The following is a 14,926-nucleotide window of genomic DNA, read 5'->3' on the forward strand; positions in this document are numbered from 1 at the left end:
CCCCCCCTCACGGCATTCGCCCAGGACCCTTTCCTGCGGTCGCCTCGGCCCCTGAAACGAGCCTGGGGAGGATATATCTCTTGCGATCTCCCTGAATTCTCCGAGAGAAATCGCATCGCATTACCTCGCAATCATGGCGACCAGCGTGCTTTTCCTCGCCAACAGCGAGCATGGCCAGACAAACATCGTGCTCGCCATCATCCACGAGCTGCTCGTGCGCGGCGACATCAATGTCCATCTGGCGTCCTTCCCCGTGCTGGAGAAGCGCCTGGAGAAGCTGCTCCGAGACAACGAGCAGAGCTACGACAAAAGCTACAGGGCGCGCATTCACTTCCACCCCGTGCGCGGGCCCTCAAACACCGAGATCTTCATCCGCACAGGTAAGCGCGGTGCATTCCACCCGCCAGGGTATTCGGGCTCCGTCCTGGGATTCAAGTCGCTGTGCGAGGACATCTGGGGGTGGACGGAGGACGAGTATGTCGATATCTACGAGAGCTGCGTCGAGGTCATCCAGGAAACAAAGCCGGACGTCGTCGCAATCGACTTCTTCTTCCTCCAGGGCCGTGATGCAGCGTATAACACGGGCCACACCGGTGTGCTCCTCAACACGACCTCGCTCAGCCATATCGTGCTGGGACTGCAGAAGAATGCCGCGTGGGCGTGGAAGTACCCGATGTAAGCTCCCCGTATGCTCTCAACAATATCCCAGCTAACATGCGTAGGCCCGGGACTGGGTTCCCCTACCCCCTTCCACCGCATCTGGTCCCCCTGAACACCATGGCCGTCCTGAAGACCGCCAAAATGTACCACGGCAGCGGACGCCGCCGTGAGATCCGCGACTGGCGCATCAAGCACAAGATCCACGGGCGATTCCCCTTCGCAGACGCCTGGATGCCGAACCGTCTGCATCTCTCGCCGGCTCTGAAGGAGCTCGACTGGCCGTTCAAGGTGCCCGACAACGTCGTCGCCTGCGGCCCTATCCTCCTGCCCGTTGCGCCGGTAAAAACGCAGGACCCGGAAATGTTCACATGGCTGAACAAGGCGTCTACGGTGCTGATTAACCTGGGGACGCTGTATGCGCCTAATCCCGCCGTCGTGCGCGAGATCGCCACCGGCGTCAAGACCTTCCTCGAGGCCACGGCGGAGAAGAAGTTCCAGGTGCTCTGGAAACTGCCCAAGCATCCGCACGACCAGGACGAGATCTACAACAAGTCCATCACCGTCCTGCAGAAAGAGCTCGATAGCGACCAGGTCCGGATCCGCTCGTGGTTCGAGGTCGAGCCGCTTGCGATGCTGGAGACCGGCCAGGTCGTCTGCTCCGTGCACCATGGAGGGGCAAACTCGTGGTATGAGGCTATTCAGTGAGTGTCGTCCCCAAAGCACCTGTCGAGAGCTGTACTAACGAGTGTAGAAATGGCGTCCCCCACGTCGTCCTCCCCGCGTGGCAGGACTGCTACGAGAACGCAGCCCGTGCTGAATGGCTAGGCATCGGCGTGTACGGCAACAAGACGCGCGCGCCGGACATCAGCGGCAAGGAACTGAGCAGGGCGCTCATCAAAGTCGTCGGGAACAAGGCGTGCCTGGAGAGGGCCGCAAAGCTGCAGAGGCTATGTCAGAGGAAGGAGGGCCGTATCCAGGCCGCAGAGAGGATCGCAGACCTGGCGACCCGGCCGGACAAGAGCATGATCTCTGTTCCTGAGCCGAAGGCCAATGACCCCAATATCGTCAAGGTGACGAATGCGTCTGGCCTGGCGCTGGAGACGACGAAGTCTCAGCCAGAGACTCCGGCTGGCTCGAAGTAAGTCCCTTCCGACGGTAAAAAAGGACGAGAGACTGACAACAGCAGGTCCATCTTCCGACGTCTGGCGGAGGTTCTGGCCGTCACCTTCATCTCCAACACCTGGTTCCTGCTCCCCGTGGCTGGATACTCCCTCCTGCTCGTGCCACACCTCCGATTCCTCGCCGTCGTCTACATCATCCACATCAAGTTCTTCTCAAACGCACACAAGACAACAAACCGCTCCCGCAGCAAATGGTTCCGCTCGTCCCTCCTCTGGAGACTGCACGCCTCGTACTTCCCGATCAAGATCTACCGGTCTGCGCCCCTCTCCCCGCGCAAGAAGTACATCTTTGGCGGCCACCCGCACGGCATCGCATGTCACGGCCTGGTCGGCGCGTTCTCCGCGGACGCCGCCGGGTTCGAGCAGCTCTTCCCGGGCATCAAGAATACCATGCTGGTCAAGGACCAGATGTTCACGACCCCGCTCCTCCGCGAGTATCTCTTCTACCGCGGGCAGAGCGGGGTCTCGCGCGACTCGTGCATCCAACACCTCACGCGTGGTGGGTATGACCTGCGCGGGATGGGGAAGGCGATTACGATCAGCGTCGGCGGGAGTCGCGAGTACCGCATTGCGCGGCCGGGGACGATGGGGATCGTGATTAAGATCCGCAAGGGGTTTATTAGGCTTGCGGTTGAGACGGGCGCGGAGCTTGTGCCTGTCCTGGTCTTCGGGGAGAATGACCTCTTCGCGCCGATTGATATCCAGTCGTTCTCGGTTAAGGGGCTGATTGCGTGGGCGTGGGAGAAGGCTGTCGGCCATAAGGTTGCGTTCTCGCTGGGGCGGTTCAGTATCTTCTGTCCGTTTCGGCGACCGCTGCATGTTGTTGTTGGGCGGCCGATTGAGGTGAAGCAGCAGCGGTTTGATATCCGGGACGAGTACGTCGAGGAGTTGCAGGCGAAGTATGTGGACGAGTTGAAGACGATCTGGGCGAACTGGAGGGAGACCTTTGAGCATGATGCGACAGTGAAGTTTGAGATTGTCGAGTAGTTGTCAGGATAGGTACATTCATGATTTGATATAAAGTACATGCAGCTCTGGTGAATCGTGCAGCTCGTTCAATGACAAGCCCTCCCATACTTCCGCAGCCGCAGATAGTTATACGGCAACGGGGCCAGAAAGCCTGCTCCAATCGACACTGCGGCTGCAAGCCAGAATTGGGGATCTTCCAAGGCAACAACTCCCCCAGTGAGATGGTAGTCGACTATATTCTCCGCAGTTTCCATCGCCAGCATCGAGACCAGGCTCATCCCCATCGCTGTCCTAGCAGCCATCGGCCAAGTGAGCTTGTCGGCTCGTCGGAGGAGGATTGTCTCGAGGACGATGGATGTTGTGATTCCGGATGCCACTGTAGAGTCAACTCCTGTGCACTATAAGACACGAATCGATAGATAGAAGACGTACTCGACGCAGCCATGATAGGTCCCATGCCTAGATCCGGGAAATACGTCTGCAGCATCCACAGCGCAGAAAAATCGCCCAGCGTGCAGCCGGCCAAGCAACGTAGCGTATTGATCCCAGCTCGGCGCCACGTGTGGCGGCACGACCAGAAAGAGCGGGAGAATGGCGAGTCATTCCGTAAGGTGTGGTCAGGGCTTTGTCGTTCCTTGCATTTTCTGGTTGTTGAAGAATTGTGCCATCTGAACTGGACACCCTGGGAGAGGAAACTCGGAGGTGACCGTCGGCCATTTGACCAGCCCAGCACAGGCTGCCGTCGACAGGCGACCGCCACTCTATATGGCAGCATAATTCTCGTTGAGGCTACAAGGACACTGAGATCTTTAGGAAATTCAAAAATTGAATGGCCATTCCTGACTTTTATCTGCAGAAAATTCATGACGCGAAAATGGCGCACGTGTCACGTGATGCACATTCGCTCGCCATGGATTGCTCCGACAGCATGGAACGGGCAAGATCCCGAGTTAAAGGGATATAGAAGCTGTGAGTGAGTATACGGAATTCTCTGGGTGGTGTTAGGCGGACGAAAATCCCTGGACCAGTCCTCGTGGGTTACATTATATATATTTCGGCCGCGACGGATGTGCAGAAGACAAGGTTGTTCACGTTGAGTGTAGATCTTTTGCGAGGGACGGAATTCAAAAGGGTGGTATCAGTGAGATACCATGGAGAGTGCTTGGGAGACTTGTGGGGTACTAAAAGAAGGAGCAGCGGTGCTGGGAGCTACGAGCGAGTTTGACAGCGAAGCAGAGGGCCACTACCAGCGTTAAGATGGGCTGTGGATAGTAGTTTAAAAACCTACAAGATGTAGCTACGAAGCGGGTGATAAGGGAGTATGCGATCTTCATGCCTGCTCGCGGTGTTCGGCCGTATCCTGTGTCGCTCCAACTCCAAGCTTGTCTGCCTCGCCCTGCGAAGAATGCTCTGCCACGTAGCCGCTGATTCAGTTAGTCAAGGCATCTACAGTCATGATCGAAACTTACAAAATCTGGTCCATCTCGTCGAGCGTTCGCCCCTTGGTCTCTGGGAGGAAGAAGAACGACCAGATGGTGGCCAGCATCATCCACGAGGCGAAGAAGAACCAGGTGCCGTACCCGAAGGACGTGAAGATGTACGGGAGTGCCTTCGTAATTACGAACTGGATTAACCTGCTGCTGTTAGACGGGTTTCTATGCTGATGGCTTGGGACCGCACCATTGCACCAATGCAGCCCATGTCCCGGTCAAGTTTCGCAGTGCTCCTGGGAAGATCTCGGCTGAGACGATCCAGGGGATCCCATTTAGACCGAATGACCAACTACAAAAATTAGCGCCAGCATAGAAGACAGGACGAGTACGTACAAAACGGAGTATATCATGATCATCGCGGTTGCTGCCTTCCCACCGGCTTCTGTCGACGGTGACAGCTCCTGGCCGGCGTCGATAATGTCGGCGGGATGGCCGACTTTGACGTATGCACCGACGAACCAGAGACAGAGCGCGCAGGCGAGAGAGGAGATAATGGTCGGGCGACGACGTCCCCAGATGTCGATGAGGATGCCGTAGAAGATGATGGATGCAATGGCTGGTCATGTAAGGCACTGCATCTGGGAGATAGCTCTGACTACGCACCTTTCACCAAGCCGTAGATTCCGGTATACAGCGCCACATCAGTGATCCCGAGCGAGGAGAACAGCGTAGGCGAATAGTAGTTGATCGCAGCAGCGCCAGACATATTCTGCAGGGAAAACGAGCAAAAGACAAGCAGCACGCGATTCCACATGCCGTGGCGAGAGAGCTCGAAGAGGGCGCCTCGGAAGTATGCCCATGGGCCCTGGCCATATCGCTCGGCAATGCGTGCTTCGTCTTCGAGTCTGATGCGGATCATGTCGATGTCTTCCCGGACGTCTACAGGGGGGAGTCAGTACGTGTGCGAAAAGAATCGCGAGTAGTTGAAATACACTGATGAGTGCGCGGTAGTTTCCTCAACGCCTCCAGCGCTGTCGCAGCATCCTCTTCTCGATTCTTCCGCATGAGCCACAGCGGACTCTCATGGAGGAAAAATCCACCCGCGAAGAGGACGCCAGCAGGTATAATCTGCACGGCCATCGGCACCCTCCAACTAGCGGCCGAGTTGACGTCCATGTTCTCGTTGATGCCGTAGTTGATCCAGAAGCCGATGAGGCTTCCGACCTGGTATGCGACTTCGAAGAATCCGGTGAGGATACCTCGGATCGAGACGATGGACAGCTCTGCGATGTAGCTTGGGACCGTTGCGGTGATTGCGCCGCAGGCGATTCCAGTTAGGGCTCGTCCGGCGTCTGCGGGCTGTTAGTACAACCACAGTTGTGCTGCAGGGAGTGCCACTGACAAATATACGACAGCTGATGGGTCGCTGCGGTCATGATGATGGCTCCGACGAGGAAGAGAAGTGTATTCGCCTGCAGCGCCCATTTGCGGCCGACCTTCTCGGTCACTGGATGTCATTAGCGAGAGCAGCTCATCCAGGAGAGAACACACACGCAGGAAGCAGAATATAGCACCGAAGAACGCTCCGGCTTGGAATGTCGACGTGATATTGCTCGAGATATCGGCCGCCGCAGACTCGGTGACGTTGAAGTCATTGACGAAGCTCTGCCGCGCGATGGTTGTTCCGACGAAGGCCGAGTCATAGCCGAATCTGTCGTGTCAATACGAGACCAGGTACCTCCCAGGGCGGACGTACAAGAGTGACCCCGTCGCGATGATCGAAGCCTCGCTGTACAACCGCCAGTTGTACACCTCCTTCGGGGTGGGACGGTCTTCGACGGTGCGGAACATCGCTGTAGTCAAGCGATTCAATGGCGAGAATGCCAGGGTTCCCGAGCTGGTCCGTGACTGGAGGCTCGACAGGGATTTATGCAGTTGGAGATTGCGGGGTGCAGGCCGGCGCGAGACGATTGATGGAAGATTCACGGCCGATCTCCGAGGCGAAGGTTGCCATGCACGCAGCCATTGGGCATGAAGGGCCGTATCCAGGGCAGGATCGGGGGAATTCCGGTCAACCTAGGTTGTCACTTCCATGGTGCGTGGGATTCGATCTGCCTTCATGATATATACCTTGACATCACCAGCTGCTACTCCTCGGATAAAGGCCGCGACATATATAGATAGAAGCGGCCTGTAGCCCCTATACCCAGTGTAGCCACCAGTGCAACGCTGTTCGGGCTTCAGTCTGACGGCAAGGCTACGTGCAACGCCTGCGCACTCTGGCGAATCCTGGGATTCCCACAAGTACACGTCCATGCAAGTATCCCGGAATGCTGAACAACTTCTGCTCTGATGAGCATGGTGAAACTGCCAGGACGCACTGTACACTTTATACCTCGCACACCCGGCTACCCCTGGTACGGGCCGGGCCAGAACCTGCAAGCGCTCTCGTTGTAACGTCCGGTTACTGCCATATAGCGACGCAGACCCCGGTTAAACAGTCTTCCGGGTTGATTGCCTCTGAATTTCCCCCTCGTGTAGGATTGAACTCTCCACCATAGCTGCTGGGAAACATTCACCACCTGTGAACATGATTGCCTTGAAACCAATTCTCCTTGCCCTCCTTTCGGGCCTTTCACTCGCAACTCCCGCCCCAATCTTGGAAGCCCGTGCTAGCTGGGTGGTGGGATTCCACAGGGTAAGCATACTCCCCTCTGTGCTGATGACAACCAACATTGCAAGGACATGTGCGATGGGTCCGTCTCCCCCGGACGCGTCACCGGCCAAGGAGAGCGTGGCTGCAGCGCAGTTTCCGGCGCCCTGTGCATGAACGGATCGCCAGACACGAACAGCGGCTATAGAATCTGCGGATACCACGGCTCCCGTTGTGATGGGTGGAGTGCGTCCATCGACGACAGCCATAGCCAGGGCAATACCTATATCTACCACAATGGGCATGTTCAGTCGATTGTAAGTCTTCGCCCTCTTGCGTCTGCCGTCGCTGACTGCTTAGAATTCGTACCGCGTCATTACGTCGGGGCATTGCTAGATTCGAAGCCTTCAAGGTCGAGTGCTGTTCTCAGTACTGGGGATGGGATTGCTCGGAGACGTGATGCTTTTCCCGCAATTGATGTTGCCTTGAGGCAGTCCACACTACGTCGGGTTTCAGGCTGCTAAGCGTAGCAATCAGCCATCATAATTGTTTAGGATGAATATGTTGACTAATGATGAGTTAATCAATGGCAGAAGATGCTTCGTCCAAGTCCTCACAGGCGCGATCACTCTGACGGCTCTATAAAAGTGTACGAGGCATACCCACTGTCCTCACACTCCTTGAGCTTCTGCCGGAACAGCCCTAACCCCCCGAAAAAGATATACGCAGTCTGTGCCTTGCCCTCGACGTTCGCTCCGTAAAAGTACGAGGGCGCCGTTTTGAACAGCATGGCGTCGCTGACCATGTTGCAGAAGTCTATCCACGCAGTGTCGCCCTCTGGTGTCGGCACCATTGCGACTCTATGCTGTTTCTGGCGTCGGAGCTCTTCAACGTGCGATATGGCACGCGTAATGAAGTCGACGGTCGCCTCAATGACAGGAGGGATGTTTGCCAGGGGCACTGTAGGCCCGTTGATCATGAAGAGGTTCGGAAACCCGGCCGTTGCGGCCGCCACGTTGGCCGATGGTCCATTGCGCCAGTGCTCGCGGAGGGTGAGTCCGTCTCGACCGACAATGTTCATTCGCTTGTATGGCCCGTCAAAGGCGTCGTATCCGGTGGCAAAGATGATCACGTCGAGCTGGTAGACCATCCCATCAGCGAGTTTGAGACCGTCGCTGGTGACCTCGACGATGGCGTTGTTCGCTGTGTCGACGACGTCCACATTGCCGCGGTTGAACGTCTCGTAGTAGCCCGTGTCGGAGATCGGCCGGCGATTATACAGCGTCGTTGGGGTCAGCTTGCGCCTTTTCTCCGGGTCGCGCACAATCTGGGCGATTTTGGCCCGGAGGAAGTCGCACGCAGCCCTGTTCGCGGCCTCGTTCATCATCAGGTCCGAGAAGGTGCCCAGGATGAAGCGAAAGCCGCCACCCTCATCCCAGGCTTCTTGAAAGACGCGCTCGATCTCCTCGGGCGACACGTCGGTTGCCTTCGGTTTATTCTCGTCGACGCCGACCCCTCCGATACTGTCCCGCACCTGCTGCCACACCTCGTCCCAGGTTTCGTTGATGCGAGCGCGGTCCTCCTTCGTGACGGGGCGTTTGCCGGCAGGCACTGTGTACAGCGGACGTCGCTGGAAGGAGAGCAGGCTACCAACTTCAGGAGCGATGGTCGTAATGACTTGGACGCCAGTGGATCCGTTTCCGACCACTGCGACGCGCTTCCCCTTCAGATCGCATTTCTCGGGCCACCGCGCGGTATGCAGGATGTCGCCGTGGAAGGTCTCGCGCCCAGGGATGTTGGGCCAGTTCGGGTCAGAGAGCACCCCCAGTGCGGTGATGAAGTAGCGAGCTGTGAAGACGCCCTGGCTCGTCTCGACGCGCCAGGTGTAGTCGTCCTCGCTCCACGTCGCCGCGAGGACCTCGGTGTCGAACTGCATGTGCTTTCGTAGGTCATGACGGTCGACGAAGTGCTCAAGGTAGGCGAGGATCTCCTTCGCCTCCAGATAATTGTGCGTCCAGGGGTAGGTGAGGAGGTCTTCCTTGTCCCATGGGAAGCGATACAAGGCCGACGTCGTGTCGCTCATTGCTCCGGGATAGCGATTCCAGTACCAGGTCCCTCCAGGCCCGCCGGCCTTGTCGACCACCTTGACCGTGAGCCCGAATTTCAGGAGGGTATAGAGCTGGTTGATGCCGCCGAAACCGGCACCGACCACCAGCACATCGTAGAATGGAGGCGACATTTCCACCCAGAGAGTCTGAATTGAGCTCTGGGCTCTCGAAGGAGTGCCCCTCCGTGGGGCTTTATATCTCATCTCAACTGGGGGCCTGACGCTCCACGATCTTCACTTTTCAACCCTTGCAGCCCTTTCAGCCCCAACTCGCCCAAGGTGGGTCTTAGGCCTCCAGTCGCCAACAATAGGGGGCAGAGCAGGTCACTGATTCAGAGTTCGACTTATGACCCCAATTGGTTGTGGCGGTCGTTTCCGCTGATCAACGTGGAGCGGGCGCGTCATCCTCCTTCTTCTGATCATGTAGACAGCGGCTTCCTTTGGTTCCGCTCTCGGCCATTGTTGGCTCACAGGGACTGGCTGCGGCAAGCACTACACGTACAACGTTAATGTCAAGCACACTCTACTATAGCTCAGGATCACCATATATTACGGCTTATTAAAGTACACTATACTACATACGCGGCGTCACTCCGCGCAAAGCGGCCCGTAGCTCTCTCCCAGCAGGTTGTGCTGCGTCCACGACGTGCTTCCGACGCAGGTTGGGCAGTAGAAGACGCCGTTGGGATCGTATTTGTTCTTGATTGTGAGCAGTCGGTCGTAGTTGGTCTCGCCGTAGAAGTCTTCCTTCCACCAGGGGTTATTCCGATCGGCCTAGAAGGTTAGTACTCTAATTCTTCTCATGGACATTCATTAGCAAGACGGGCGACGTACCTCGTTGAGATAGCTCCCCGTCGACGGTGTGAACTCCTTCATGGCAGCATACTTGTGATACGTGATATCATCCTGGATCCCCTTTGCGATGACTGGCCCGAAAATCTCTAGCCAGCCGCGCGCAACAATGTGAATGAGATACGTCTTTCGCCATGCCGGATTCACGCCGCTGAACTCGCGCTCCTCGAGCACCTTCCCTCCCCCGACCAGGAGGACCTGGTTGATTGTCGTCTCGAGCAGGTTCCCAGCGACCTTTCCAACAACCTCACGCAGGGCGTCGCGGTCACTTGTCAGTGCGTCCTTGTCGAACATGCGCGATGCAAGTGAGAACTCGGGGACTCCGGTGGCTTGATGGACGCCCGACAAGGCGCGGTAGTACGCTGCGTAGGAGGGGAACTCGAACCATTCGACGGACACATCGACGCAGTCGTAGCTGGATAGTGTCGTGAGGACTGGCTCCATGGCGGCTTTTGCCTCTGGGAGAGTCTTGTTCATCGTCGCAAAGGCATGCTGGTATCCTGCCGATGAGTCGCCGTACTTGGTTACGGGGTCGCAGAGAGACCATGAGCCGTAGCCGGAGAACCCGGCATCAGAGAGCGCGGGGAAGGCAGAATAGAGATCTGTAATGGCGTCCAGGAACGGACCTGTTATCAAGCTGAACTTCGGAACGATCAGGAGGGAGTGCGCGACGACAGGCGTGGAAGGGAAGGCTTTGATGGTCACGGAGATGACCACGCCGTATGTACCGCCGCCACCACCCCGAATGGCTGTAAACAAATCCGAGTGCGAGGATGGGCTGGCAGTGACGATGGAACCGTCTGCCAGGATGATATCAGCTTCGAGAATCTGGTCACTGGCGAGGCCAAAGTCGTGGGTGGCTGGAGAGTGGCCGCCGCCCTGGATGTAGCCTCCGATGACGCCGACAGTCTACAGAATGTCAGTACACGACGAGATAATGCGTGGAGCTCTTACAGGATCACCGCCGCCGACGACCACGAGGTCTCGAGCAAACGCTTCCTTGTAGACCTCGTCCCAGACGTAGCCCCCAGCGACTGTAAAGGCGGCTCCATTCCAATCACTAGTACCTTTCGACGGCTTGAACGTGGGCTGATACGTGATTCCTTTGCGGATATATCTCAGCCATATCTGGAGAGACCCGTAGCCGAGAGATCTACAGCTGTTAACGGAGTACTAAAGGCGATGATGGGAGACGAACTTCCCCAGTAGGTCGTGTCCAGTATTGCGAATAACCAGACGAACATTATTCTCCTGAGCAAAGGCGATCCCTGCTGCCAATTCCTCTGGCTCAGTCGCATTGACTGTGTATACCGGTGACGGCCCTAAGCCACATGCTCCTGGCCACGGGATCTCTCCTGCGCTTCGGTCGACGACAGGGCAGTTATTGTCAATGGGATAGGAATAACCGATTGGCTCGTCCGACTGGAAGGTCGTGTTGGACCACTGCGAGTTGACGTACCCACACTCCTCCTTGTCGTACTCGGACCCAGGGTAGCAGGAGGCAGCTGGCGGCGTGTTGCGGATGAGCTTCCCAGACACGGTGGAATTGAGAGCACTCCAGTTGATCTTCTTCCAGCAGCTGTCATGGGGAGTCTGCATTTGTCAGGACACAGAATCTAAATCAAGGGAGATATGCATACACATTTGCACCCTGAGAGGGCGGACACTCCAAGGCTGGACAGCGCCAGCACAAGTAGAGACGACCTCATGCTCAATATAGGACAGACCTTCACTTGGCACATCCACGAACGCGAGTCCTCCCGAGGGAGGGGGGAAATTTAAAGCAACACAACTACCGGCCCGCATGGTACCTGCGTCGACCAGGGGGATACGAAGCGAGGGCGCGCCACGACGCCTTCATTTCCGAGAATCCGCAATGAAGGCTGTCAACACTGTCTCTGCTTCTCAGAGTCCCACCCCCAGAACTCCTCTGGCGGCCTGTTCGTTGGCTGTCTGGCCCAAGCCGACTTGTGCCGCGGGAAGCAACGAATGCCGTTCGACGTTTAGCCTCTTTTCACATGCCGCAACAGGGATGATATCGACCTCATTGGTTGCGGGTTTGCTTTCCTCGCTAAAGGATCAAGACTGATTCAACACTCTGAAACGAAGATTTGTCGACTGTCCCGCACGAGGGACGCCTCCTGCATCCTGTCCAACTCGGCATTTCAGGGCTGCCCTCGCTGATACCGGGGAGTTGTCACAGTTCAAATATAGTGACTGGCCGCTGACGAGCAGCTGCCTGCTCCTTTGGTGTACACCAAGCAAAGGACATTTCCCGGCCGTCGCAATGAGTCCATCGCTGTCATGAGTTCCAACCTGTTTGATATCCTGCACCCGCAGGGCGTGGCCACGCATCTCTCGGAGGGAGGCCTGATTGCCGTGACCTGGACGGGCGCTGGACTGGGAGTCCTCTTTACAGGCTGTCGACTAGCGATTCGCATTACTCGAATGAAGAGGCTCCTCGCAGACGACTACTTCATCCTCCTCGCTCTGTTTTTCCTCGTTGCGAATGCCATCCTGCAGACCCTGCAGGCACCCCACCTGTACTATATCATTCTGACGCCGATGACTGGGGACATCGTCTATCATTCGCAAATGTACGTGCACTTCATGTTTGTCATCATCGGCCTCTTCTGGTCCGTCCTTTGGAGCGTTAAAGCAGCCTTCCTCGCGCTGTTCTGGGGCATGACAGACCACCTCCCGCACTACCGTCGCTGGTGGTGGGGTATTGTCGTTGTCTGCGTGGGCTCCTACGCTGGCTGCTGGTTGACTTCAGCCTTTACGTGCCATCCCCCCTCTGATTACTTCAAGTTCGGTGAGTTGCCTGTGTTAGTAGTGTGTTCTGGTCTGACCGAGCAGCCAAATGCACCAAGGACGTCGACCAGCAAGGATCCACCATTGCGATCTCCTACAGCACGGCGGTCGACATTCTCACCGACCTGATGAGTATGCCCCCCCTCAAGGCCCGTATAGGCATCATTCTAACGACGCAGTTATGGGCTTTGCCCTGAGCATCGTCTGGTCGACGCGAATCACATTCCGGCAGAAAGTCGGACTCGGCGTTGTCTTCTCTCTGGGCGCAATCATCATTGCGTTTTCTGTCGTCCGCGCGATTAATATCACCGGCCGCGCATACTCCGATCAAGCCGGACTGGCTGTCTGGAGTATCGCCGAATCGTCAATCTGTACCCTTGCCTCCCTCCGCACTGCAAAAGCTTGACTAATTGTTGCTGCCAGCCGTTATCGTCGGCTGCCTCCCTCCGTTCAAGACCTTCCTCTCCCGGAGCAACTCGTCGTACACTTCTCGATACCCTCCGACGTATGACCGGAGCGGACAGTCTGCCCGCCAGAAACGATCCCTGACGCACACGACTAGTTGGAGCGAGATGCCGCTGGAAGGAGACTACGAGCTATCTGTTCCAAAAGTACACATATCGAGGGGAAATAGAGGAGGAAGCTCCCCCGAGGGCGAAATTAGAGTGACGCAGGGATTTGTAAGTCTCGCCATGGCATTTAACGGGAAAGTGCTGACCCTAGCAGAGCGTATTACGTGAATGAGTTCTGAGTTGCAGGATTGTAGAGACGCAATATTCGGTTCGTTAGGCGAGATTTTGTAGCCAAAATGGAGCCCGTTGATGACCATGACTTTTTATTCAATCGGCCAGGGCGCTCAGACTTCATTCTCGTGTCCTCTTTTCTTTGCTTCTCCTTCTTCTGTTCTGGCTTGCTCGTGTTCGATTTTTTTTTCACCACAAACCCAGCCCACACCGACATTGGGAAGCACGACGATGGTTCACGAATATGCCAGACTTTACACACAAAATATCGATCATCGAACCGGGAACTGATGGCTCTAGCTTCTCCACGCTGGGCTGTGGCCAGGGCTGTCTGCTTTTAGCCGCGCAAATCGCGAGTGCTACGAAATAGCAGCACCATCCACTATAAATCGCTAACGCTCAAGTTCACCACGGCTGAAGACCTCCGGGATACACTCTCATAACTGGTTCCAGCCGGTCTTTAATGAAACACTGGGCGACGGAAACACTTCACACTCCGGGCCCAGCTACAATAGACAAGTACCACAACGCTCACAGATTTACCGGGAGCTTGAAGGGATATAATGTGCTTAGCTAACTATAATACATCTTTATATTCTTGCTGCCCAGGAGATATTTATCATATCAAACATTCTGTATAGCCTTCGCACCTGATATATTGCATTTTTTGCTGCTATTCCCTCAGTTGTGACCAGCGCGGTCTTATGCGGAGTTCCTTGGCCGATAATCCATAGAGATAAATCATTGCCCTGCCATCAACTTATCAGTAATTAAAACACGCATGGACGTCGAGAGACGTAGATATCTGTTTGGCTAGTTCAACTGGGCTACGCGGAGGAATATATTGAACAGGATTTAGAACATGAACATGATATATAACTTCCACTGAGAGGACCAGATATTGAAGAATCATGTTGTCTAATTAAATATAATGCATATTCACAAACTAACAACCCTGGGGTATCTACACTATCAAATGATCACTCTGTTGGGCATTAACCTAGTCTCCTGTATCTCGAACTATCCCAAACTCCAAGCACCCTACTTCCCCGTTTGCGACAAACCCACCGCCAAACTCGCCATCTGCTGTCTCGGGATCAAATGCCGGGTATAAGTCGCATTCCAGGACGAGCGAGAGCATAGCATCGCCGCAGTTACGCCTTATGTTAAACTCGCGTTTCGGTTGACACCCCGATTGGTCTTCTGCCCACCGCATCCACGCCTTCACCTCGCCGTCTGCGCTTGACTGGGCATGCTCGGGGCTATCGGGGCGGAAGAAGGGATCAGCAGTGTCGGCGCATAAGCTCTTTTGGAGTTGTGATGACAGATCTGACGAGAAATTCCCGTATCGGCCGTCTTGGTTGATCTCTCGGAAGCAAAGCTTTTTGCCATGCTTCGGAGTCATCGTCGGGAAAGGGGGCAGGATGGTGTGGTCGACGGTTATGGTTGGGAGTGTGGTCGTCGTGGTAGTTGAGGACGTAGTGGAACTAAAAGTGGTTGTAAGCGTTGTTTGT

The 14,926-nt window shown here is 55.9% G+C and overlaps 7 protein-coding genes across 7 annotated transcripts; 3 read left to right on the forward strand and 4 right to left on the reverse strand.

Moving 5' to 3' along the window:
- Window positions 1–133: 133 nt before the first annotated feature.
- Window positions 134–2,828, forward strand: BJX67DRAFT_386137 (Diacylglycerol acyltransferase family; the record flags this gene model as incomplete). Its single annotated transcript, XM_071034010.1, has 4 exons — window positions 134–675; window positions 723–1,361; window positions 1,412–1,798; window positions 1,847–2,828. The coding sequence occupies 4 exons, from the start codon at window positions 134–136 to the stop codon at window positions 2,826–2,828; spliced, it is 2,550 nt and encodes an 849-aa protein (XP_070880874.1).
- A 68-nt stretch (window positions 2,829–2,896) lies between these two features.
- On the reverse strand, window positions 2,897–3,585 carry BJX67DRAFT_375670 (DUF4396 domain-containing protein; the record flags this gene model as incomplete). Its single annotated transcript, XM_071031729.1, has 2 exons — window positions 2,897–3,186; window positions 3,243–3,585. The coding sequence occupies 2 exons, from the start codon at window positions 3,583–3,585 to the stop codon at window positions 2,897–2,899; spliced, it is 633 nt and encodes a 210-aa protein (XP_070880875.1).
- Window positions 3,586–4,140: 555 nt separating this feature from the next.
- BJX67DRAFT_386139 (sugar porter family MFS transporter) lies at window positions 4,141–6,094 on the reverse strand (the record flags this gene model as incomplete). The annotated part of the gene is made up of 9 exons (XM_071034011.1): window positions 4,141–4,234; window positions 4,280–4,444; window positions 4,491–4,592; window positions 4,637–4,859; window positions 4,907–5,182; window positions 5,236–5,595; window positions 5,646–5,750; window positions 5,797–5,954; window positions 6,000–6,094. 9 exons carry the CDS (start codon window positions 6,092–6,094, stop codon window positions 4,141–4,143), a joined length of 1,578 nt encoding a protein of 525 aa, XP_070880876.1.
- Window positions 6,095–6,988: 894 nt separating this feature from the next.
- On the forward strand, window positions 6,989–7,292 carry BJX67DRAFT_386140 (uncharacterized protein; the record flags this gene model as incomplete). The annotated part of the gene is made up of 2 exons (XM_071034012.1): window positions 6,989–7,213; window positions 7,257–7,292. The coding sequence occupies 2 exons, from the start codon at window positions 6,989–6,991 to the stop codon at window positions 7,290–7,292; spliced, it is 261 nt and encodes an 86-aa protein (XP_070880877.1).
- Window positions 7,293–7,453: 161 nt separating this feature from the next.
- BJX67DRAFT_391689 (flavin-containing monooxygenase) lies at window positions 7,454–9,135 on the reverse strand (the record flags this gene model as incomplete). Its single annotated transcript, XM_071034830.1, has 1 exon — window positions 7,454–9,135. One exon carries the CDS (start codon window positions 9,133–9,135, stop codon window positions 7,522–7,524), a length of 1,614 nt encoding a protein of 537 aa, XP_070880878.1. The 3' UTR covers window positions 7,454–7,521.
- Window positions 9,136–9,591: 456 nt separating this feature from the next.
- Window positions 9,592–11,454, reverse strand: BJX67DRAFT_386142 (isoamyl alcohol oxidase; the record flags this gene model as incomplete). Its single annotated transcript, XM_071034013.1, has 4 exons — window positions 9,592–9,777; window positions 9,838–10,764; window positions 10,810–11,008; window positions 11,054–11,454. 4 exons carry the CDS (start codon window positions 11,452–11,454, stop codon window positions 9,592–9,594), a joined length of 1,713 nt encoding a protein of 570 aa, XP_070880879.1.
- A 705-nt stretch (window positions 11,455–12,159) lies between these two features.
- Window positions 12,160–13,413, forward strand: BJX67DRAFT_375674 (uncharacterized protein; the record flags this gene model as incomplete). Its single annotated transcript, XM_071031730.1, has 5 exons — window positions 12,160–12,670; window positions 12,715–12,801; window positions 12,849–13,040; window positions 13,093–13,349; window positions 13,396–13,413. The coding sequence occupies 5 exons, from the start codon at window positions 12,160–12,162 to the stop codon at window positions 13,411–13,413; spliced, it is 1,065 nt and encodes a 354-aa protein (XP_070880880.1).
- Between the last annotated feature and the right edge of the window lie 1,513 nt (window positions 13,414–14,926).

This window comes from Aspergillus lucknowensis (assembly GCF_044049455.1).
Source record: "Aspergillus lucknowensis strain CBS 449.75 chromosome Unknown BJX67scaffold_78, whole genome shotgun sequence".
Lineage (NCBI taxonomy): Eukaryota > Fungi > Ascomycota > Eurotiomycetes > Eurotiales > Aspergillaceae > Aspergillus > Aspergillus lucknowensis.